The 23,032-nt window shown below is 36.1% G+C and overlaps 3 protein-coding genes across 3 annotated transcripts; 1 reads left to right on the top strand and 2 right to left on the bottom strand.

Annotated features, from left to right (window-relative positions):
- Nucleotides 1–729: 729 nt before the first annotated feature.
- On the bottom strand, nucleotides 730–10,101 carry LOC145232622 (aromatic-L-amino-acid decarboxylase-like). The gene is made up of 12 exons (XM_080097284.1): nucleotides 9,984–10,101; nucleotides 9,762–9,920; nucleotides 8,501–8,709; nucleotides 5,102–5,222; nucleotides 4,843–5,001; nucleotides 3,885–4,003; nucleotides 3,734–3,800; nucleotides 3,559–3,653; nucleotides 3,428–3,495; nucleotides 2,766–2,856; nucleotides 2,471–2,692; nucleotides 730–1,978 (listed from the first exon to the last, which is right to left on the bottom strand). Exons 2-12 carry the CDS (start codon nucleotides 9,898–9,900, stop codon nucleotides 1,769–1,771), a joined length of 1,500 nt encoding a protein of 499 aa, XP_079953410.1. The 5' UTR covers nucleotides 9,901–9,920; nucleotides 9,984–10,101; the 3' UTR covers nucleotides 730–1,768.
- Nucleotides 5,217–7,320, top strand: LOC145232590 (uncharacterized). The gene is made up of 4 exons (XM_080097251.1): nucleotides 5,217–6,447; nucleotides 6,510–6,617; nucleotides 6,888–6,986; nucleotides 7,047–7,320. Exons 1-4 carry the CDS (start codon nucleotides 5,879–5,881, stop codon nucleotides 7,318–7,320), a joined length of 1,050 nt encoding a protein of 349 aa, XP_079953377.1. The 5' UTR covers nucleotides 5,217–5,878.
- Nucleotides 10,102–12,813: 2,712 nt separating the features above from the next.
- On the bottom strand, nucleotides 12,814–17,980 carry LOC145233546 (bile acid-CoA:amino acid N-acyltransferase-like). Its single transcript, XM_080098296.1, has 5 exons — nucleotides 17,737–17,980; nucleotides 15,318–15,416; nucleotides 15,152–15,252; nucleotides 14,572–14,818; nucleotides 12,814–14,227 (listed from the first exon to the last, which is right to left on the bottom strand). Exons 1-5 carry the CDS (start codon nucleotides 17,798–17,800, stop codon nucleotides 13,404–13,406), a joined length of 1,335 nt encoding a protein of 444 aa, XP_079954422.1. The 5' UTR covers nucleotides 17,801–17,980; the 3' UTR covers nucleotides 12,814–13,403.
- Between the last annotated feature and the right edge of the window lie 5,052 nt (nucleotides 17,981–23,032).

Here is a 23,032-nt window from a genome sequence, read left to right as displayed (position 1 = left end):
AGAAGATTTGTCTTTTACTGTATGAGTCAATAATAGTTGTATAATGACTTGGCGACTTCGTAACATACAACGATGTTTGTTTTAGACATCCCGTGTGATGCTTACTGCTTTTCATTATCTTCCGTATCCGTAAAGTTCAGATAAAACTAGTTCGAACCCTCAAAAGGTTGAGAAACACTGGTCACAGCAGTCAACAAGACAAGCACTGAATGCAAGACAAGCACTGGGATACTTGAAAATTAACTTGTGGACCTATATATAGCAAATGACCAAGATACGGTATCTAACTGTTTTAAAATTTTTGTTCGCATCACATAACTGAAATTGTTCGTCAACTATTTTTTGGATACACGTGCACATAAATCTCTCGGAAACACGTGCACATAAAGGTGGTTTTTCGCATACTAAAACAAAAACTGAAAACACAGTCAAATATCAGACTTACATCATCAAGTAGCTCTCATACCGCATTTGTGTATATACCAGGCTTTACGTTTTAAAACCACAACAAAAAGTTTTTCCACACCAACACCCACACCGGAGGCAGTGTTCTTTTTTAGGCTGGCGCGTAAGACATTTTTGTTTATCACACAAACAAGCTTTTGACCAACTCACCGAAAAGAACTAAATCCTACTGTTTCCGAAAACACCGCTATAACACTACCTCAGGTTAAATGAAGTGAAAAGTCGTATTTGATTGATCATAAAAGCAAAGTTTCCACATGGACATTGCAGTTTAACTTTTATTTATCATTAATATTTTAGTTTTAAAGCACGCTTTTATCGTTTAACCCAGTGGTTCTCAATCTTTTAGGAATCGCGTACCACCTGACAACTTTTTCTATTGTTGTGTACCACCTAAACCCTGTTTGAATGGATAAACCAAGAAATAGACCCATTTTCTTAACCTGATTAGCATATTTAGCAATTTCAAAAGAATGTGCAAGACACGAGTTTCGCCCAAACCAGGGCTGATCAGTTTAGTCAGTTGAGTTGCAATTTTATATCGGACTTAAATTGGGTATTAGGTTTTAATTCTGTAATCGGTATATCACAGAAATCTACTCTCGTACCACCAGAAAAGTTCTGACGTACCACTAGTGGTACGCGTACCACAGTTTGAGAACCACTGGTTTAACCAGTGTTTTCATGTTTCTACCATGCTGGTTTTTACTTCAAAAAAACACAACTTTAAATCATTCAGTGATGCCATTAAAATTTAAGCCAAGTGCGACTAAAAATCTGTTGTCCAATGAAGATATATAGGCCTACTGAGAAGAAAAACATTAAACGTATATTGCAACAATGAGAACAGTGTGAAAACCTAAATTCTTTTAACAATCATTTTACATATAAGAACGTTTATGTAGGAAATACAACTTTAGAACTGAGGTAACTTGAAACATCTTTTGTAGAATTAGTTTTTACTTTAATAGCTTACATTTGAAAGTAAAGTCCCTCCAAACTATTCAGTATAATATACGAAACGTGAAAAGATAAAAAAAATTCGTTACGAAACGTGAAAGTAAATTCAACTATGTAACGCCATGACAAAACGACATATAATGCAGTTTACAGAAAAAAATAAGGGGCATGTTAGACACAAGGTTATTGAACTGCGGTATTTGTGTGAGTATCTTGTGCGTCGTATAGGTCAGGCCGAAGTTTGGGGAAATTTAAAAAACATTGCACCCAAAAATGTTTGTATATCATATAAAGGTCTTTGTACATTCTGGAAGTAAAAAGTCGATTTCAACTAGCAACAATACTAGTTGTCTGTAGAAATGTTTTCATTTAGCAATTTTGCAGCCATTTCAAGTATAACTGCCCAACATTCATCCAGTTTAGCGGTGGTGCAGTTAGACGACCCTGTTGCAATTCGAATGAAAAACTTCTCTTTGACACTGGATGGAGTAAGAAAGAATCGTCTGTCGGCGTGTATTGCATCATACAACTTTCTGTTCACTTCGTTTAGTTTCTAGAACAAATCAATATCATGTAAGACCCGACTGATTTAGGGTAGAGCTTCTAACACCATACCTCATGGCAGACCTACATTTAGATAAATTTCGATAGGTGGCGCAAAGGGCTAAATTATATATTTAGCATCCGAAGAGGCGAAAAAAGAGGCGTTTAGGAAGTAAGTTTTTGATAAATTACCCGAAAAACGAAATTTTAAAGTTAGTTTCATTTTTTAAAATGCAGTTTTAACGCATACCTTACCTCCTTCAAAAAAACTCTAACCGTCAGTATTTTTAGCGATATATTATTTTTGATCGATTTACGAGATATTTGCGCCACCTATCGGAATTTATCATAATGTTATAGACTGTCGTGCGGTACCGTGTTGAAATTTATTAATTGCTCCAAGTTGTTGTTTTTTAAAGGTTCCGCCTTTTGGCAATGATCCAAGGTATAATGTTCTAAAATCAAACTTTATGTCGGATCAACTCATATTTTACCAAATTACCTCATTGTCCCACTTTTCTATTTTCAACCGAATACAAACAAGACCAAGGGTAACAGGAAACATGATTTCAAATCGTTTGTCTTTTTCCACCAAACTTTCAAAGTGTTTTGCTTCTGCAATCCCCCTTCTAACGTGACTTCGAAGACCTTCCAAACCAATCATCCGCAAAACGAACCACAGCTTAATGGCGCGAAACCTGCGACCCAATGGTATTTGCCAATGCTACAACAAAATCATATTGAAATTTAATATTTGATTATTTCAAACAAAAAACAAACAAGTACAAAATATGTACCATGTAGTCGATTGCACTGCTTTTTTCTTCGTGGCGTAGATATAAGGGATCGACATTCATTGCATTGATTGCATAAGTGCTGTCTTTGAACCTGAAAAACAAACCTGTCAAATTTAGTGTTTTTTTTTTGCACGGTGTTTGGCAACCACCAGGCCACCACGCGAGGAGTTCGTCACCGGACCATATTCTTTTTCAAGTTTAATGCGTTGAAACATTTTTGAACTAGCCCTTGTAACGGTCAGTTGCCTAGTCTAAACACATAACTTATATGAGCCGTAAAATTGCTAAACATTTGTTTGTTTGTTTTTTTGAAAAAAAAACGGTCCGCGACCAAATTGCAGCTTTAATTAAAACGGTCCGCAAAGCAAACAAGGTTGCTGCCTCCTTAAATAGCCCTCATTTATCGATATGGTGGCTAATTCGGTTAGCATAAAATCGTCGCAGTTTAGGACAGAAGCTTGTCACCAGTGCTGGATTAACCATTAGGCAAAGTAGGCACGTGCCTACAGGCCAGTCAAAAATCCAGGTCAATAAATCTCTTATTTTAGTTGGTAACCCAGATTTTCGGGCCATTTATAAAATGTGCCTACAGGACAGCAGACCCTTAATGCGGCACTGCTTATCATTCATTACTACACAAGCTAAAAAATACTAACACTCACCATAATGCGGAACAGTCGAAGTTTACCATCATCCACTTGTGAGGGTTAAAATTGAAGGAACTGGCAAACTAAAAAGTGACTAAATTTGGTCAACATGCACGGATTTCTCTTTCTTGATTAAATATACGCACCTCTAAACCCTTTGCAATATATCGAAGTTCTGGACAAAGAAGGGCGCTTCCAGCATAAGCTGCATCGATGTGAAGCCAAATCCCTTCTTTTTCGCCTTAAGTTAGACATATTAAACACCTTACTAATTATCATAAAATCTCCTCAACAGTAAGTTCGTTGAAAAGAAAAACTTACAAATAGTTCCGATTTCCATTAAATTGTCGTACGTACAGCACGCTGTCGTTCCAATTGTAGCACAAACCTATTTGTAACATGAAAAGCATTCCAAAATAATTATAAACAAATTAATGTTCTACATGATGCACGGGTTAGTACAATTTCTTACATATAATGGTATCCTCCCATTTCTCTTGTCTTCTTTTATGGCATCCAAAAGTGTTTTGCCTCTCAGTGATCCTTCATCATCTGCTTCCAGAAGTCTCATGTCAACCAATGCTATTTTACCTAGGAAACAAATTCAACTTTAATATGCTTCATCACAGTGCCGGCAAATTGGTTTAGAATGGATTGGCACTCAAGTCATTCGACACAACAATAGCAGCAATGCGGGTAGAGATACCAACACAAGAAATTTATTATGGCAATAACTGCTGACTCAGCAAATTAATGAACAAATGTTGCCATAGTAAATTATTGCCCTATACTCCGTTGCGCCACCTTTTTGAAATTATTAGGCCTGTCTGTGAGTTCTTGGGTTAGTAGATTTTCCAACAATGCGACTCTTTTCAATCGATGCTACTGTGGCGAATTTTTAGCACTTTCACCGTTTGTAATAATGAGCTGGTTAACTCCTTTATTTTCACACACCTACGTGCACTTATGATCGTTTTGTTTGAAGCGTTGCCTATTGGGTATCCTGGCACTTAACTCTGTTATTATTGTTGTGTTTAATTGGTTTGTTTTGCCAATCATATTTTCACTACATCATATTTCCATGGCATATATCTTGTTTTACCACCCGTTATTACTGTTGTGTTTAATCGGTTTGTTTTGCCAATAATATTTTTACTATATCATATTTCCACGGCATATATCTTGTTTTACCACACACTGTATATATCTTGTTTTACTACACACCATTCACCTATTTGTTTTATATTGTAATAGTTGTCTTTTCTCCGTTTGTATGATCGCCCTTTCCCCGCCACTAATTTACGCTTGATTGTTGTATCGTTACCCGGGTGTGCCTTTGGTCGTCACGTGATTGTTTCTTCCACGTACGTGGCCGCGTCGCACGTGCGAGTAAAATAATAAAGGTCAGTCTTCTTGAATCGGTAAGTTACCTGCTCTTTCAACTGACGAATGACTGACGTTTGAAGCATAGGCAACAAAACGTTTGTTGATGTCGTGGTGTGATTTTTGTGGATCCTTAGATAATTGTGAACGAATTTTCTTGCTCCTCGCACTTAGCAGTGTCATTAATGTTGCTTCGCTGGCTGTACCTAAACAAAACACGAGAAAAAAAATTACTGATTTGCTTTCCATTGCTTCACGAACTTGTTGCTAATTGAATGTTTTAAACTTAAGCAAAATGCAATTTACCTTGAATCACTCCACCTCCTGGGCCTGTTCCATTGTGAATAAAAAACTCAGGAAGGTTCAGAGCTTTGGCCAACCAATCCATCATAACTGTCTCGAATTCAGTGCATGACGGGGATGCAGCCTGTGAAAGAAATCTTGTTCAAGTTGGGTTTGTTTGCCTGATAAAAATAAATGACAACGCAATGGTAACTGAACAAACATCACACCAAGAACATACGCCATAACTTTATAAATAGCGCAAATTGTTGATCAAGGTTAAGGGAGATTTCCCCGTTATTACAATTACATGTGTAATATACGATTGATAGGAAGGATATCCGTTTCTGTTCTGAAAAAACAAATCAACAAGTACTTTCCAAGCCACAACATTGTGGGCCTGATTGGCAACGATTCTATTTTGTGAACACATACACGTAGGAAAGTAGCTTTGTTAAGATTGGTTCCACCGTGTTTACCCTAGGCCGAATCAAGCCATTTAGGGAGCGTTATAAGCACTCATATCTTTAGTGCCCAGTACAGCGGTAGGTCGTCCCAATGGTTTGACAAAATTATTGTTGTATCGTTTACATTCAGAAAAGATGGAACCCACTAGAAATGCATGGTTGCAATTTCACGTTCATAGAAGAGAACGTAAGTTCAACTTGACAAGTGTGGTGCCTGGTGATTGGTGCAAATCCAAGACATCATTAAACATTATAACAGAAAGAGTATCTGTGATGCCCCATGCATGTTCTTACCTTACCTAATGGTTAACCCAGCCATGGCTGAAGTCGTTGAATGTGCTCTTGTCAAGTGGCCTGGGTAAAGAAACCGAATACATCACGTGTAAACGTTGTCCTTTGTCCCGTGACGAAATACCACAATATCAACCAAGCGTTGCCGTATGGGGAAAAACCTACAAGAAAACTATTCACTCGCCCCATTTGGTTGAGTTTACAGCATTTGCCGAAGCCAAAGCTGGTCATGCCGATTGGAGGGTACTTTTACAGAAGTCCGTCAGATGTCAGGTTCACGCAAGATAGTATACATTACAGATTTCAAGATGGTGGAAGTGTGAACGGTTTAATTGAACAAATTGAACGCAACTTTACAGACAGAAACAAAATACCGACCATTCGAGTTTGCAAGGAAAACAACAAGTGGTATAGCATTGACAACAGGAGACTTTATGTCTTTCGTGTACTGCAAAAACGAGGTTGCCTGGAAACTATCAAAGTAAAACGTGTACCGTACATTAAAGAAGGCAAGTTCACGACCAACAACGATGGAGCAAGCATACGTGTGAGGCGTGACATCACGCATGAGCACACATTTGACGAAGTTGCTGTACCAAAGTTTAAACCAAGGTTCGTACTTAAAAAGTGTAATACTTTCTATGATAATGTACTGTTCCATTCTAAACATTTAGCAGATCTGAGCCAGTTAAGCAACCAGAAAAGTCAATACCTTCGCTACGACATATTGAAACAAACAAACCCACTTTTCTACCTGTGATAGAAAACAATTCTACTGAGAGGTAAGGGCTTCAAGAATATATTAATTAAAATGGTATGTAATAAGCATAAAAGCATCAAGCCAATAAACGATAGGACAGTGATGCAGACAGTGCACTCGCTTGTTTCTCCCAACAACCGGGAGTGCTGCTGGATTGCTACACTATAGTCAATACGACCGATCTCTTGTCACCAGCTGCACCGATGGGACCTTATAGATCGAAATAGTGTTCACAGTCTGCAGCATATCATGTTATAGGCAAAGTAACAAAACCTATTTTACTCTAATAAAGATTTGACCCATTTCGACAACCACCACCAATATCCAGGCAACCATCACGCCGTTTTGAACCAAACAAAGAGGCCTTGGATAAACACGACAGTATCATGAGGTAAAGGGTATACAAATATTGATCGAGAAAACATATAACAATCTGTATAACAATCTGCAGGCGTTCTACTGAATCCAATACTTCACGTAAGCTACCTTCACGAGGCAGTAGCTACCGTGAAGTGGACCCATTCCCCGTGCCATTGGCAAACCAAACTTCTACACCTCCTGTATTAAGCCAACCCCGTACTGTTGATCAGCAAGTTCACGTGGAACAGTGGCAACAACAGTCGGTTAATGACACCACTGAAGAACAAGATAATGAAACAATATGTCCTAAATGCTGCAGCCGTTTCTGTTGCTGCTGCTGCCGTATACAGTGTTGCATAATGTAATAGTTGTAGTTTATAACGCATAGAATGGAAATGTGCTTTTGTTTCCTACCCAATCTTGATGACTGTGGTTTTTCGTTTTCACCGAACCATAATCAGTGCACCTCTACACCTTCTTTTCAAGTGCATCAGTTTGCATTACTTCTGTAAAACGTTTGTGCCAAAGATGTTGGTATAGAACATGTCCAAAAAGCAAATTTTCTTCCAAGAGTGCTACTTTGTGTAGGTGTATACATATATGTTTGAGCAAACTTTTACCTGTATTCATTATTCAGACGTTGGGTTATATATTTGTAGTATAAATGTGCATATTTGCATAGGTTTGTGTGCTTGTTGTTTGTTTCGTTTTTATAGCTACGCAAAATTTGCAAAACCAACGATGTTGTTGCGCATTTTTGTGTAAAATGCCTTTGGAGATAACACTCAACTTGCCACCGTCTAGCGCCCTGTAAGAACCGCATGCGATTTCAGTGAACCAAAACTTTAGTGTTGAAAAACGCAATTGCGCTTCAAAAACGTCGCAGATTTATAGGACGAATGCTTTTTGTCATATTTTAAACAGCTGATTGTTTTATCAACGACCTAAAATGTGCTTGTATGCTGTACAAAACAATTAAAAAGCATCACAGCACAACAGGTTACACCTGGAACGGGAGCTGATTGATTCTTTTGACACTTGTTTACGCTCGACACAATGGAGGCGTTTTGTGGTTTGAAAGAATGACTGTTAGTTGGAGGTAGTTGATCTGTAAATTGTACTAAAGTACAAATCAGCGTTGATGCATGTCCGATTTTGTACGTGTGGCATTAGATTAGTTTACTTGATATGTTTCTAAGTAGACGTAATATTTTTTATAATGTTTTTTAATTATGGCTCTTCTTTTGATAAATCTTTAAACCAGTGGTTTTTAAACATTTTATCTGGCATTTTTGCAACCCATTGTAACTGACGACAACGTTCCAGGATATTCCATCGTGTTTTTTCTAAATATGCAACAACTACAACCATAAGCTTAAAATCGCAACCTTGGGCAAAATAAAAGTTTCAAGCTTTCTTGTTCTTTGGGTTTTTACACAGCTAGTTAATCAGGCAACCAACTGGTTGAAACCACAGATCCAATTGAATTAAATATAAAATCAAGATACACCTACAAGAAATGTTACACGCTTGATCCATGCTTACCCATGTAAAGCCAACGCAGGTGACCGCACTTATCAGCATATCACCTAACAACGCCGGATAGCTGGAAGCAGTGGGAAAGAATGCGAGAAATCCTGATGATTTCCAATGCGTCATTCCTTTCATTATCACTTTCTCGATATCCGAAAAGACTTCTGGCCAATTTTCTGCTTCCTCAGGTGCTTGGTCTGGCAGAAGAGGCCTCATAAAACCTTGGAAACAAGATAAAAATACAAATTTAATGTACTTTCCAACTCTGTAATTTTGTAAATTTTAAATTTGAGTTAGCCTAAATCACGCTTGTATTATGGAAGCAATGATAATTAAAAGATACATAATCGATTTCAGTGCACTAAACTAAATGATGCACGATTGTTTGTCGGCTATAAACTTTTTTATATTATACAAATAAATGAAACTGCTAACAGCAATTAAAAGTGTGCCAACGAGCGACAAAAACTGCAGGTAACATAGATAGAAAACAAATAATTATTTGATTATTTGAAATTTTTAATTATTTGAAAATTTATCAAATAATTTTTTACACAATTTCAAATAATCAAATATTTTTTTCCTGTGTAGTAAACCTCGATATATGTGCAAAATCAATGTACTTGAACACATTGGCGACATTATTATGAAATAGAGGTTACACAGAGGCACTGTAACATATGTTTTCAGCCTATATTAATGTTCATTAACCCATTCCCCCAAAAGTGTTGGACAAAAAAGCATGTCAATTTGCTGTTCATTTCGGTATTAGTTACACCCAGGAATTATTAAAGTTATTCAAGCAAGTAAATAAAATGTTATAAGATCACAATTCAATTCAGCAAGTATCCAAGAAAAAACTGTTGTAATAAAGATAAAAAATCCACACGAAAATACATATGGTTTTGCCAAATTACGGAGAGTAACTGAAGCATGTCTCTTTCTGTACTTATTCATTATTTTAAACAGAAAAAAAGATGACTACGAGCTTACAAAATTCGTTTAGCAATTTCAACTGGGATTTCGAATCCTTTTTTATTAATAACTCCGGGTCTTATGTATCAGGTGTTCTTAATTATTTGAATTATTTGATTATTTGATTTGAAAGGAAAAAAAATATTTGATTATTTGAAAAATTAAAAACCTTTATTTGATAACAGCCCTAATAGAAACTAAAGAATTTCCTATTAAACTTTTGCTAATCTTGTTAGCTGTAACCACAGACATACTGCCATATTTCCACACAAAAGTAAATTGGTATGAGTTAACTTACCTGGTTTAACATCTGGAAATGCCTGTCTTTCTGCAGCAGTTGTATTATAGTCGATGATCTGGTCAACCAAAGCATGTGCTGCATTTCGAAAGTCATCATGATTTATACCAAGACGAGGATAAGCGTTTGAATCACTCATATTTTCAGGGTAAATTTAGACTATAAAAAAAGGTACAGAGATATTTTAAAAATTAAACTTTAATTTCTGAAAATCGCTTTCACCGTTTGATCCTCACGCCTGAGTTGTAAGTCAGGTTAGGTATTTTGGATTCAGTTCGACTCCCAATTGCAGGCCCACCATACGCACAGTCTTATTTCCTTTACAAAAATAAACCCAAGCCGGGTAAACCATAGGGTCAATTATAATTCCAAGCAACGCAAAGAACTGAATATACATCAAATTACCAACTATCTACGTTTATTATCGCAAACATCGGGTTAAATCTTCACTTTATTCTGATACGGTTGTAAAACATTTTTTGTCATATTTCACCTAGCCTACATTTGGTTGACTCTATCATGTTTGCTGTCGCTGTGTCTAGCAAAAAGTGCACATCAATATAAAGGAACATTAGGATATCATGACAAAAAGCGTTTTTTTTCTTCCTAATGTTGACAATCACTATTGATCTGTGCATTCATGTCCGGAGCAGCTGTTAAGCGTTGCGCCTGACGTATTTTAAGAGATGTTTTGTGAATGATCGAACGATCCAAATACCTCCGTTGAACTGTGTCAACAAAATCTGTTCGGTGGCGCAAATGACAAATTCAAGCCTAATACCTATTTAGTCCGATCTAAAACTCAACTGACCCAACTCATCAGCCATGGTTTGGACCAGTGGTTCTTAACCGGTGGGAAATTTCCCACCAGTGGGAAATTTAACGCATTTAGAGGGAAATCATGTAAGTCATGACTCATGAGTAACCAAACTCGGTCCTGTGGGTCGAATCCGGCTTTGAATTAACCGTTGAAAGTAAATTTACTCCATTTTGTTTCGCAACAACATGTTAGATTAATTTCACCTAGTTTTACCAGACGGATAAAAATCCAAAGGCCGTTTGTTACATCACAGACATGTTTGAAAGTATTAATGCCTTTGTTATTGTTCGCTAATAAATGCCTGTCTATGTTGATTGTGATGCAATATTTGAGTTTTGCAAGCAGAGAAGATTCTTCAATATTCCACACTATTTTACTCTCTCACTGAAGCACTATTCAAACTAAATAGGATTGCAGTAAGCCTTTACGGTCCCAACCAAACCGCTTTACAAAATAGTTTCAATCAATTAATAATTTTTTTTGTTAATGTAGGGCACAAAATTCATCATAAAAATAACAGAGTGGGAAATTCGAACTTGGTGATTCACTTTAGTGGGAAACCATCCCAAAAAGGTTAAGAAACACTGGTTTGGACGAAACTCGTCCTTTGGACATTCATTTAAAATTGCTAAATCTGCTAGCCAGGTTGAGAAAATGGCCCATTACTGGTCTATCTATTTAAACAGGGTTAAGGTGGTACGCAATGATAGAAAAAGTTGTAAAGTGGCACATGATCCGTATAGGATTGAGAACCACTCTTTGCCAACCATACGTTAAGGCCCGGTTTGTCAAACATTTTAAACAAAAGGCATTCATGCTGGTTTTTCTCCTTTTTTACTGCGTAAACTGCTTTTTTTTCCTGCTTCTTGTTTTTTACATTCATTCATTTTAGAATGACACATGTTCCTGTCGAAACATTATGTTCAACGCAATTGTATTGGCTAGTTTGTTTCTGGTTAAGACTCTTAAACAAAAGCTACCGAGAAAGAACATATTTCTTAACTGAGACCTTGTTCACGAGTGTAAAAACCTGTTTGGTTTGCAGTCGTTCGTGCAGTGTAAAACAGATTAAGGTAAACGTCGTATAGCTTTAAATACGGCCAACATTCCTTTGATGCAGCGTGCAGTGGGCCTACGCACTTTAAGCACTGGTTACGCATGCATGAAAGCGCTGATGGAATTTTGTGCTTTGCAAAACTTTCAGCAGTGTATGTAAATAAGTAGCTACATAGTCCTTAAAGTGTATACCTGCAGGTATTACCACATTTTTTCAAAACCTGGCCGGAAGCTAATTTTTTTTATCGCAGCGTAATTTCAACGTAGGCTATGTTTTTTCATTGCCATGTAATTTCACTGCACATTTTTTTCTTTGCAATGTCATATTTTATCGCAATGTATTTTTATCGCACGTAATTTAATTGCATTGCAAAATTATTTTATCGCACCTTATTTGATCGCATTGATTTCATAATTGTTGTTTTATCACGAAGTAAAAACAAAGAAAATTCGATTACGAAAATAAAAAACTCGGCGGCTAAGCTTTTGCTTGTTTGCATATTTGTAACAACCCCGCATTTTTTACAATCTCTAGTAGCAATGCTACAAATCTTATTTTTTGATAAACTAACATTTGAACTTGTTTTACGGGCAACTTTTTACTCAAAAGGTAAAACCTTTTAAACTTTTTGTGTGGTTTCTGCAACAACTGTTTCCAACAACAAAGGGCATGAGTTCATGAAAAGGCTTTTTTTATGTTTGCTGTATGTTTTGCCTCAACGGTATCATTAATATCTTCCAAATATTATCGACTGCATTGGCATGAGAAGCTTTTTACCTCCTATGTTTCAATCGCCTAAACTGGTAAATTTCGCCCACTTTTTACTATTCTAAATTCCTGACATGTTTACGCAAACTAATTTTCGGATAAAAAGATTACACCTGAATTATAGACAAGTGCAAGAAATTCCGGATCTGGCAACGCTCCGAAAGACCACATGTGGTATGGTTACCACAACTTCATCGAATTTTAAGTAGGTCAGTATTTTTTGGCAAGTCTCAACGAAACTGAAAAGATTATTTTATCTTGTTTGATAGAATGAATACCAACAAATCTCTTTTTCACTGCAGCTTAACTGTGATTGTATTTTTTAAAGTTAACAGTTATATGTAAATATATATTTGATAAAAAAACAGTGATTAAATATTAGAAAATCAACTACAAACCACAATTGGTGGTGCAAAATTAAAGTTTTTTTGTGATACCACATCATTTGGCACAGAAAAAAAACAGGTTTGATTTGCCTAAAACAAGGACTTAAAGTGGCAAAGCTCAATAAAACGCTGAAGTGTTTTTACAGACAAAAAACACAGCTTAGTTTTTTTTAGGCCACAGTGTGTCAATAAATTTTGGAACGTGCACCTTACACATTTTTAAGGACAGTTACTAACTAACTGCATAAAAATTAAACAAGAAAGGTTAAACATTTACAATAAAAGCAAACAACAATTGCAAGATATATTATAACATGCATTGCATAACAAAAAAGGAATATCACAATGAGGTAGAAAATGAAAATCGTTTTAGGGAATTATCAAGCTTCAGAAAGGGATTAAAACACTAACAAAAGTATGTCAAGTTAGGTATTTTGAATTGCGTTCGACCCCCAATTGCAGGCCATAGTAAAAAAGAAATATCATAAGGTAGAAAATAAAAATCGTTTTTAGAATTTTCAAGTTTTGGAAAAGGATTAACACACCAACAAACTTTAGTCATAATGCACATAACTCAACATTAACATTTGCATACAGTTAGCACCTTCTGTCTACAATTTGGATTGGACAGTAGGAACTAATTTTTCCTTTAAAAACTGCAAATGCACTTTCCAAGCATCCTCTTGTGCTTTGCAATGAGCTGTAGTTTCCCCACCACAACTGACATGGACATGAAATGGTTTGCCAGGTTGAAAGTATGAGGGTGCATGGGGTGAAAATGGTGGTTCAATAAGGTGACCAGTTTTCTCATATTTAACTACTTTGTAATCTGGGTGCTTACTTTTCATTAGCATTAACTCAGCCAACTGCACAGTTAACTTCGTAGGGCAGGCCTGGTCATCCAGTCCCGCAATAAAGAGGTATGATACATGTTGTTGTTCATGGAAGGGAACGATACTGTTTTTTGATTGAAGTTCCTCGCCAAATTTTTTCAAGGTAAAATCAGGGGGTAAAAAATTAAGGTAATCAGACCCAATTGGAATAGGTTCAGAGGTTTGGGGTAAATCAAATTCCACACCAATATCATGGAACACTCTATCCTTGTACTTTATATCACCACAGACTGCATTCACAGAATTATTAACCCACACAACACACTTTATTCCCTTCAAGCAAGTGGCCATTGCCAGAGCCAAAATAGATCCTTTGCAAATTGATACAACTCCAATTCCATTCCTGCTATCAACTTGAGGATGTTGGGTCATAAATTCAACACCTTTTTCAAAATAGGAGACATCTTGAGTGTCATCTACATGTTTTGGTAAACCCTCAACGCCGTAGTAGGCTAGTGTAAGGGACGCAATGCCATTAGCAGCATGTAAAGCACTTTTCATCTCAAGAACACCAGGATATCCCCCATACAAGTTGATTACTCCTACAATAAACATGAAAGGTCACAAAATTCAACACTTTTCTCTGAGAGTCTAGAAGCTATGTTTCATGCATGCATTAAACCTGTTTTCTAAAATTATTATTTAATTTCCAAAATTTTTAAAAACTTTCACAGAAAGGTTCTCTTGCGTTTTTTTGGAAACAAAAAATCCTTCAAACCATGCCAAATCTACCCCTTTGGAGGTACATTATCCCACATTCTAGAAATACGTGAAGACAAATATGTGTCAAAGAAAACAACAACTTAAATTGACCAAATCAAATATAGATCAAAAACGACAGTTTAGTACTAAAAAGATATCTTGCAAAACAAACATAATACTGTACCTGGAAAAGGTCCCTTTTCCTTAGGTAGAAACAGTGTGCCCACCAAACCATTCTCTCTTACTACAATTCGTTTTACACCAGGTGCAACATACAGTTTAGTGATTTGTGCACTGGCAAGTGGTGCTTTTGTTTTCTTTAGTGCCCAAGCGCGAAGGGTTGCAATATCCTCTATTCTACCCTCATAAACAATGAGATAGTATATGACTGGCTGCGGGTAACCTCCTTGGGCAAAGCGAACAATTTTTCTCTGAAGGCAAAACAGTCACAGTTTGTTGTATTTGGGTATGTAACACACAGTGTCAGGTACATGCGTGAAAGTAATAAAAGCATTCATTTGTCACACCAATCAGCTTATTTCATAATTGACCTAAATTTAAAAAGAGTAGAATCTGTAAAATCGGTTTAGGATCTGTAAAATATTAATTGGGTGTTTAGCATAAAGTATGATTATTAGCTTTATAGAATTGAAAGCAAAAAAAGCAATTAATACAGATGCAAAACAAGGTCTTAACATTAAAGCCCCAAACTGACAAATTCATGGAAATAAAACCAATGCACATATCTAAGTCGAAAAGAATACCTTATTTTCTGCAAATGCCTTAACTGACCAAATCAAGCCCATTGGTTCAACACCCTCATATGATCCACCAATACAAGCATCTGCACACATGTTTACAGATCCTAAAGAAAAAAATGTATTATCTTCTTTTAAACACATGTGGGTAATTTGTAACTAAGAAACTAACCACTTTTCGAAGCCTTGTATTGGGCAAAACTTTCATAGTGGCAGAACTGGGAAACAGGAACATATGTGAAGATGGTAATATCTTGGAAGGGAATAAGATCTAAAAACAAGATGAACTGACAGTATAAAGTAACAACACACGTCAACGATATACACATTGTTCAAAGGTTGTAAAATAGTTTAATCAAAAAATATTTATATGTTTACCATTTGTTTAATTCGATTAGGGCAGGGGTGGTCAACCCGCGGCTAGCGAGCTGCATGCGGCTCTTTGCCTGGTTTTATGTGGCACTTACGTTGTTGTCAAAGTTTGGGTGCGCTGTGGACAGGTTTTTTTTTAAGGTTTGGTTTGGGTGACCGCTAAGTAGTTTTAAGAGACCACAAGTGTTTCATTTAAATACCAAAAAATAGCCATATTTGCCAAACCGTTTCGGCCCCCCAAAACACCTTAAAAAAACACTGGGATGTGGATATTTTAGTTAGTTTATGACAATTCTGCTTTTGAACAAACTTACTATCGGTATGGCTACAAACCTTGTCTTGAAACTGCAACCTTATGTGACAAATGGCTTGATTAATGATTATGATGACAAATATTCAATTGTTGTACAATGAATGAATGCTGATTGTTGCGTACAATGCGAGTGATACACAAAGCAACAGCAATATTTTACAACAACGTGTTCCAAAATATATAATGTTTCAATCCGTTGTTTTTCGGGTTATGACGAACCTTATATTTTATGGGCAGTTTGTCTTATGATCTTGGGTTTTGAGTGAATTGAGTGATTGTTGGTGTTGAATGCATTAGTGAATGTATTAGTCGCAATTAATTTAGTTTCGCCACCTTGAATTTTGTAAAACTCGACGTCTAAGTTTGGGGTACATGCGCGTTAGATGAAAATACCGCAAATTTTCTTACAATTTTTGTAAAGTTAGCCTTCAAAATGGCAGAAATAAAAAGACTTCAGTTCCTCACCAGACATGAATCTCACCACACGTTACTGATAGAAAGTGAAATAAGAGACATTTTAATTTATATGTTTTTGTTTGTGGGATTCTTTGAAATGAGAGATTGCGTGGTTGGCAACCGCCGGTCCGCGATGAGTTCCTTAGCGAGCCGTATACTTTTTTAGGTTAAGTGTTTTAAAGTTTAAAACATTTTGCCCATCTATCCCCGGGATGATAAACTAATTTAGGCGTTTCATTGCTAAATATGTGTAGTAGTGATGGGACGAGTACGATTTCAGTGGTATCGATTAGTGATGGGACGGGTACCCGGTACTCGGTACTTGGTATCGATGGTATCGAACGATTTCAGTGGTATCGATACTCGTACTCGGTATCGAAATTTTTTGTCTCAGTTTTCGATACCAACGTGCGAGTACCGAAGGTCCATTTACACCATAAGAATACGGGCAACTTTATGCCAATATTTGCTTCAGACAGCATAAAATTGGAAAAAAGTTCCGCCAGGTTACGTATATTTTTTTTCACTATCGTATGGAGATTACATTTTTCTGCATGTGTGTGTGCACGCCTGTACCCCGGCCATGACAGATAAATTAGTCAGTGATATACAACTAAGTACAACACTGTACTTAAGTACTCGGTAATCGTACTCGGTACTCGGTATCGAAGGTATATACATGTGGTACTCGTACTCGGTATCGGTACTCGCTTCAAAACCTGGTATCGTCCCATCACTAGTATCGATACTGATACTCGGTATCGAAATATTTTGCCTCAGTTTTCAATATAAATGTTCGATACCAAAGGCCGATTTACATTATAGGAATACGGAAAACTTTATGCCAATATATGCTTTGGACAGTACAAATTTGGGAAAAAGTTCCGCCAGGTTACGCATATTTTTTTGCTATCATGTGGAGATTACAATTTTTGGCATGTGTGTGTGAACGCCTGTACGCCGGCCATGGCAGATAAATTAGCAGGTGATATACAGCTAAGTACAACACTGTACTTAAGTACTCGCTAATCGTACTCAGTATAGAAGGTATAGATATGTGGTACTCGTACTCGGCATCGATACTCGCTTCAAAGCCTGGTATCCACTCACTTGTGTAGTTTCATAAAGGCCGGCATGCGATAATTCTCAGTTTCAAGGCAAATTATGTCATTATTATGTTTGTGTGCGACATAGAATAAATTTCCCTGTCTGTGAGGAACGGGCGAAGCAATAAACATATGTGCCCATGTGTAATGCAGCTCTTTGTGGTAACACAGTAACAAATGTGGCTCTTAAGCTTTGACCTGTTGGCCACCCCTGGATTAGGGCATAAAAAACATTAATCAAACATATTTACACAAAATCCACACATACTTTTAACAGTGTACATATACATTTACTTTGTTTAGATGAATATGTGTATCTTAAACATTTTAAAAAACACACTTACTAGAAATTGTTATCTGGATTTTTTCATCGAAAATGCTTGGGTTTGGTGTAACTTGAACAGCCATAATCAAAAATTACAAAACAGAAAAATGACAGCTTCCTTTAACAACACATTAAATCTTTGCATTTACAATTCCATTAAGCGGTGCAAAAAGGGCTACACTAAAATATGCAATCTATACGCAATCTACTAAAAAAATAGTTAAGATGTTGACGGACGGTTAGGGCTATTTGGGTCAAGGTGAGGGTTTGTATTGCAAATAAAGTTAAAATTTAATCTCAGATACCTTTTGGGCCTAATTTTCGGTACCATATAGTGTTTAGTACCACTAAAAACACATATGAGAATAATACGCCCAAACTGGGCATCTAAAACTAAATTATAGTGTTATTTTTACTATAAATATAAACCCTCACCCGGACCCTAAAAGCCCTAACCGTCAACATTTTTGAAAGTTGCATACGTTTTATAACTAGATTGCGTAGTTAGCGTAGATTGCGTATATTAGAGGCTAGAGCCCATGCAAAAGCAGCAATTCTCACAATATCAACGTTAAGTATTGCGTAACCTTCAGGATTCTGATGCGCGTGACTGGTTTCAGTTCCAGTCAGGGGATTTCCCAGAATGTCAAAACAGAAATAAAAAACGCTGCATTCCTACGTGGACATGACATCGGGTTTATTTATAAGCCAGTGGTTCTCACACGTTTCAAACCAAGCATTAACAATCTAAATTTGCATTCCACGGTAGACTTTGCAGGGCAACAACAGAAAAGCGGAAAAACAAAGTTAATAATTAATTTACCACGTGATTTAAGTATTGCAAAGGCTAATATTTTACCTACCTTATTTACTCGATCATAAGCCGCCCTCGCACGCTGGAATTTTAGATACGATTGTTTCTTAATACATCTTTCTGTTGTTATATGGTATGAATATTACGTTACTAACTGTACCCATCAGAACGTATATCGACGTATAATCTGTACATGCATACATGTTTTGAACCTCAAATAATTTAAAATGTTGGTGTGTAGAAACAATTTCGGTATAAAATTAAAATATAAGCCGCCCTCGATTGTAAGCCGCCCTCGATTATAAGCCGCACAAACGGCAGCTAAAAAAACAATATAAGCCGCGGCTTACAATCGAGTAAATACGGTATGTGTCAAGATAAAACCATTTTGTCTCAAGGAGCTCTGCGAGTGATTTTTCAAACATTCATCGAAAAAATGTGATACGTTTTTGTGTCTAAATAACTTACTATCTGTTGACCAACTTCAAAAACTGGAATGTGTTACTTTTATTCACAATTGGGAAGCTAGGAAACTTCCAGAAGCATTTACAATTTTTTCCCTTCCTACAAGTAATTTGTCGAATCGGATATCGTTTTGTGGCAGTCGTGTTATCCAACACTCTATCAAGTTCTCAAGTTCACTGCATTGGACAAACCAAGAAGAAGGTACCACGGTCCAAGAGGAGGTAATAAGCACTGTATCTAAAAACACCCTGTATACATGAGAGATTCGCCAAATTTGTACTTTTGCATATTTGCATGCTTACAGCCATTACTCAATTACTCACATTAACTGCTAACTAGACAATTTGAGTACTATTTAATTTTAGTAATATTACGACATATGCTTTTTTATTAACGTTTCGCAATTGCGGGTAGGCTAAATGTAAATTCATTTAACTAATGGTATTAGCACAATTTAACCTTTGGATGTAAAAAAGATCAAAAATGTGTCGATGAGATTGTTTTGTAGGCCTACATATAAGGACCAATTACGACCACAGACTCAAACATGGACAACCAAGTATTGCTCATCCAGCAGTTTTATTGTAAACAATCGACGTTTCGACGTCCTATACAAGACGCCTTCATCAGGATAATGACATAACTTGCAAGACAAATTTCTTTTAAAGCGACAAAATGCAAAACACACACATGTATAACAGCGATAACAAGATCAAACTCGCACCACCGTAGCAATAAAACAAGCTCAGTGGTGTAAAAGCGACCGATAATTTATCGGCATTAGAACATCTGTTTTGACGTTCATTGTGTTGGCGCGTGGACAACTACTTTTGGATGGCTGATGATGAATCATTCCAAGTCATCTTATTCAAGGACTGATGCCAATTAATGCCCAAACTTTTATATGCCTTTATGTGTCGAATAAATATTGACTTATATCAATAAAATAATACATGGTCGTTAAAACTACTTTTGTGTACTTTACTTTTGTTTCTGTTTCAGTGTTGTTGTTTTTTGTAATTCCTAAGCTCTTCTCGGCGCGCACTTTTCTTTTTGAAACAACTTAATGGGAAATTAACTGATTCAGTATTTGACATTTTAAATCTTACTTATTATATTTTATTAACTACTCGACATCTGCATTGTCTTGTTTTTTATCGATGCTCTCCGTCATTAAGTAATATTTTTACAGCAGTGTCCTGTGTTTTCGTGCCACTTGACCATGTGTATGTTTGTTGCGTTTAAGTGCACGTGCACAAAATATAATACAATACGAATTTGTAACTTATTATGGTAGATGACATTGTTTTGTTATGAATGTTGGTATTTAAGTTCTAAGCAAATAAAGAGTGCTTTAAATAATGAAAATATAAAACTTTTGGTAATTTCTCAGGGCGCACTAATGTGCCACGGTTTGAGAACACACAATTTTGTTGCGATTCGGCCAATAATAGCGGCAAACGAATATTCGGTACATCACTAGTTTAGACCAATGTTGTATACTAATCTCATTGAACTCATCCGTATGACACGAAAAGTTACCAATTATACTGGGTTAAACTAACAAAAAAGCCATTTGCCATGGCTATGTCACACAATATATTGTGTTTGTCAATTGCTGTACATATTTTCTGAGTCATATATTTTAAAGTAACAAGAAATCTATGTAATTGTTTAATAACCCAACTAAATGAACTGAAACATTATCCACCACTCGCAGTTTAGGCCATATGTGACTTTTCAACGGTTTAATACATACGTAGCGTTCAATTGCAGCAAACAGTTTTGTGACAATAATTTAAAACCCCTTTTTATCAACGTTTTTTGTTTTAAGTGTTACTGATTGGTTATTAAATGTCGCCGAGGGGTTTGTGTACAAAACAATCAACAATAAAATGCGAACTTGATATTTGCGCCAACTTGCCCTTTATTTCAAGCGGCACTCAAACATCCACAGTCAATCGAAAAAATAGTAGGAAAGTAAGAAAATTTTAGAGGTAAACAATTTTGTAAACATTTGAGGTAGACCAGAAAAAACGTGCACAGCTAGTAAACAGCCTGGATGACAAGCCATAATGATCTAACAAACCGCCTTAAACATGAACCAATCTTCCCACGAAGCACACTAAACTTTAGAACACAAAACACTTCAGTTGTTTCTCCCATCCTTTAGTGATTTTTTATTGAAAAATATGCAATGAGATTTTGATAGAACTGTTGTGATAATTTGCAGTCGAAGTCTACTTGCGCTTCTATTTTTGCTTCAAGTCCCCACAATTGCGTCTACTATCAATCGATCAGATGTTACAACAAAAAGGTTAAATGTTTATTGAGCACCAGTGTGAGTGCATGCCTACTATTTTGAAAACTACAAGGACAAGTAAAACAAATTGTTTTGTTTTGTATGAAAACATGGATTAAGTAAAACTAATGTAAACTAATGTAACAGTTGTTGTCGAAAGGTGACTTTGATACATATTTACTACAGTAACAGCAAGAAATAGGTACAAAGAGACTTCTAAGCTGAAAGGTTTAAATTTCTTTTAATAGTTTTTTATTTATTTATTTCGTAGTGATCTAATGCAACACAGAAACAGCAACTTATGAAGATATATACTGCAACAACATCTGAAGAGATTATCAAAGAAAGGCGGCGTTTGAATTTAAAGTAGGGTAATCCTATTAACTGTGTCTGATAAAATGTTGGCATCCGCAAATACAGAGAAAATTTCAGGTTGTTGAAATATAAACAACGCTAATATATGCAAATAAAATCAATCTTCCTAATTTAAACTCTCAGGTCTGGCAGAACTCTTTCCACACCGAATTCTTTAACTTATCTATGTGAACCACTTCGTGCCAGTCTTTTGAACCGATGCCAAAATAGAGGTCCACTTTTTGGGTGGGGAATGTGGGTGTTGATTATATACGTCAAATGTTTAGCTATTCGAATCAAATGTTTTGGTAAAAACGCTTATCTTGGAAATCTGATAAACATGAGATAAAATGCTGATTATTTCCTTGGACTTGAAAGGAATACATGAAAAGTTCCTTCTGCGACCCAAAAACTTATAAAAGATGTATGGTTTGTCAATATTGTAGGAAAATTCAGACAAAAACTGTAACAGAGACTGAGAGACTAATTAAATTAAATGTTATGGAACTATGAAAAAAAAAACTTACAATAGATACATTGTCAAGATTACATAGGACATCCAGATATCGATCTTTCCTCGCGTTAAACCCTACGGACGACCAAACGTCACCTAAATTCTTTCACATTCTATTTTCTTTTTTTATCAAACGTTTTCATTTACTTCCAATGGGTGTTAAATTTACCCCTTTAAATTTTATTCCTTCGGCGCAGAAGGATTTTATTATAGTTTGATGGTGCGTAGTCGATATGCGAACCCTTCGCATTGCGACTCTCAGCGGCAAGCCGTATACCCGAGATAATTTAACGGCTTTTCGGATCGTTAGTTTCTAAACCAGATACAACTCATATAAGTGTCAATATTTTGTAACTTTAACAACAATATCAACTGACCAAAATTTGAAGAATTTCTAACATTTGTGGTCTCTATCATTACGAAAACCACATAATCTTGAACATTTTGTGTTGAAACTGATGATAAATTAAAGTAGCCCACCCTGCATGATGTCCTACTTAAAAACGCTTTAGTTGGTGTGAATGAAAAGTCCCAGCAGCCTGTCAGCAAATGCTTCAGTTGAAACCTTATCTAGGTCAAATTTTAGAAATGTCCTTAGAAAAGTATTATATTTAACCTAAAAGCTTCAAACGTACTTTGCTATTTCATACTTTATATATGATATGTTCAAGGATTCTGCACATCCACTTGGCAGAAGTTTGGTCTTTGGGATGTTTCTGCAGTTGGTGAAAAATTTCAGTTCTAAATCTTTAAACATTATCTTTTAGTCCTCAAAAATACCGGACAAAAATGTTATTGCCAAACAAACTCTAAAATCAGATTTTTAACGAGAAAGAAATGCAAGTACAAGTAGCCAATCAGTCGAC

Source organism: Phallusia mammillata, chromosome 6 (assembly GCF_965637545.1).
Source record: "Phallusia mammillata chromosome 6, kaPhaMamm4.hap1.1, whole genome shotgun sequence".
NCBI lineage: Eukaryota > Metazoa > Chordata > Ascidiacea > Phlebobranchia > Ascidiidae > Phallusia > Phallusia mammillata.
Note: the sequence above shows the minus strand (reverse complement) of the source record. Positions and strands in the feature narration are given on the sequence as shown.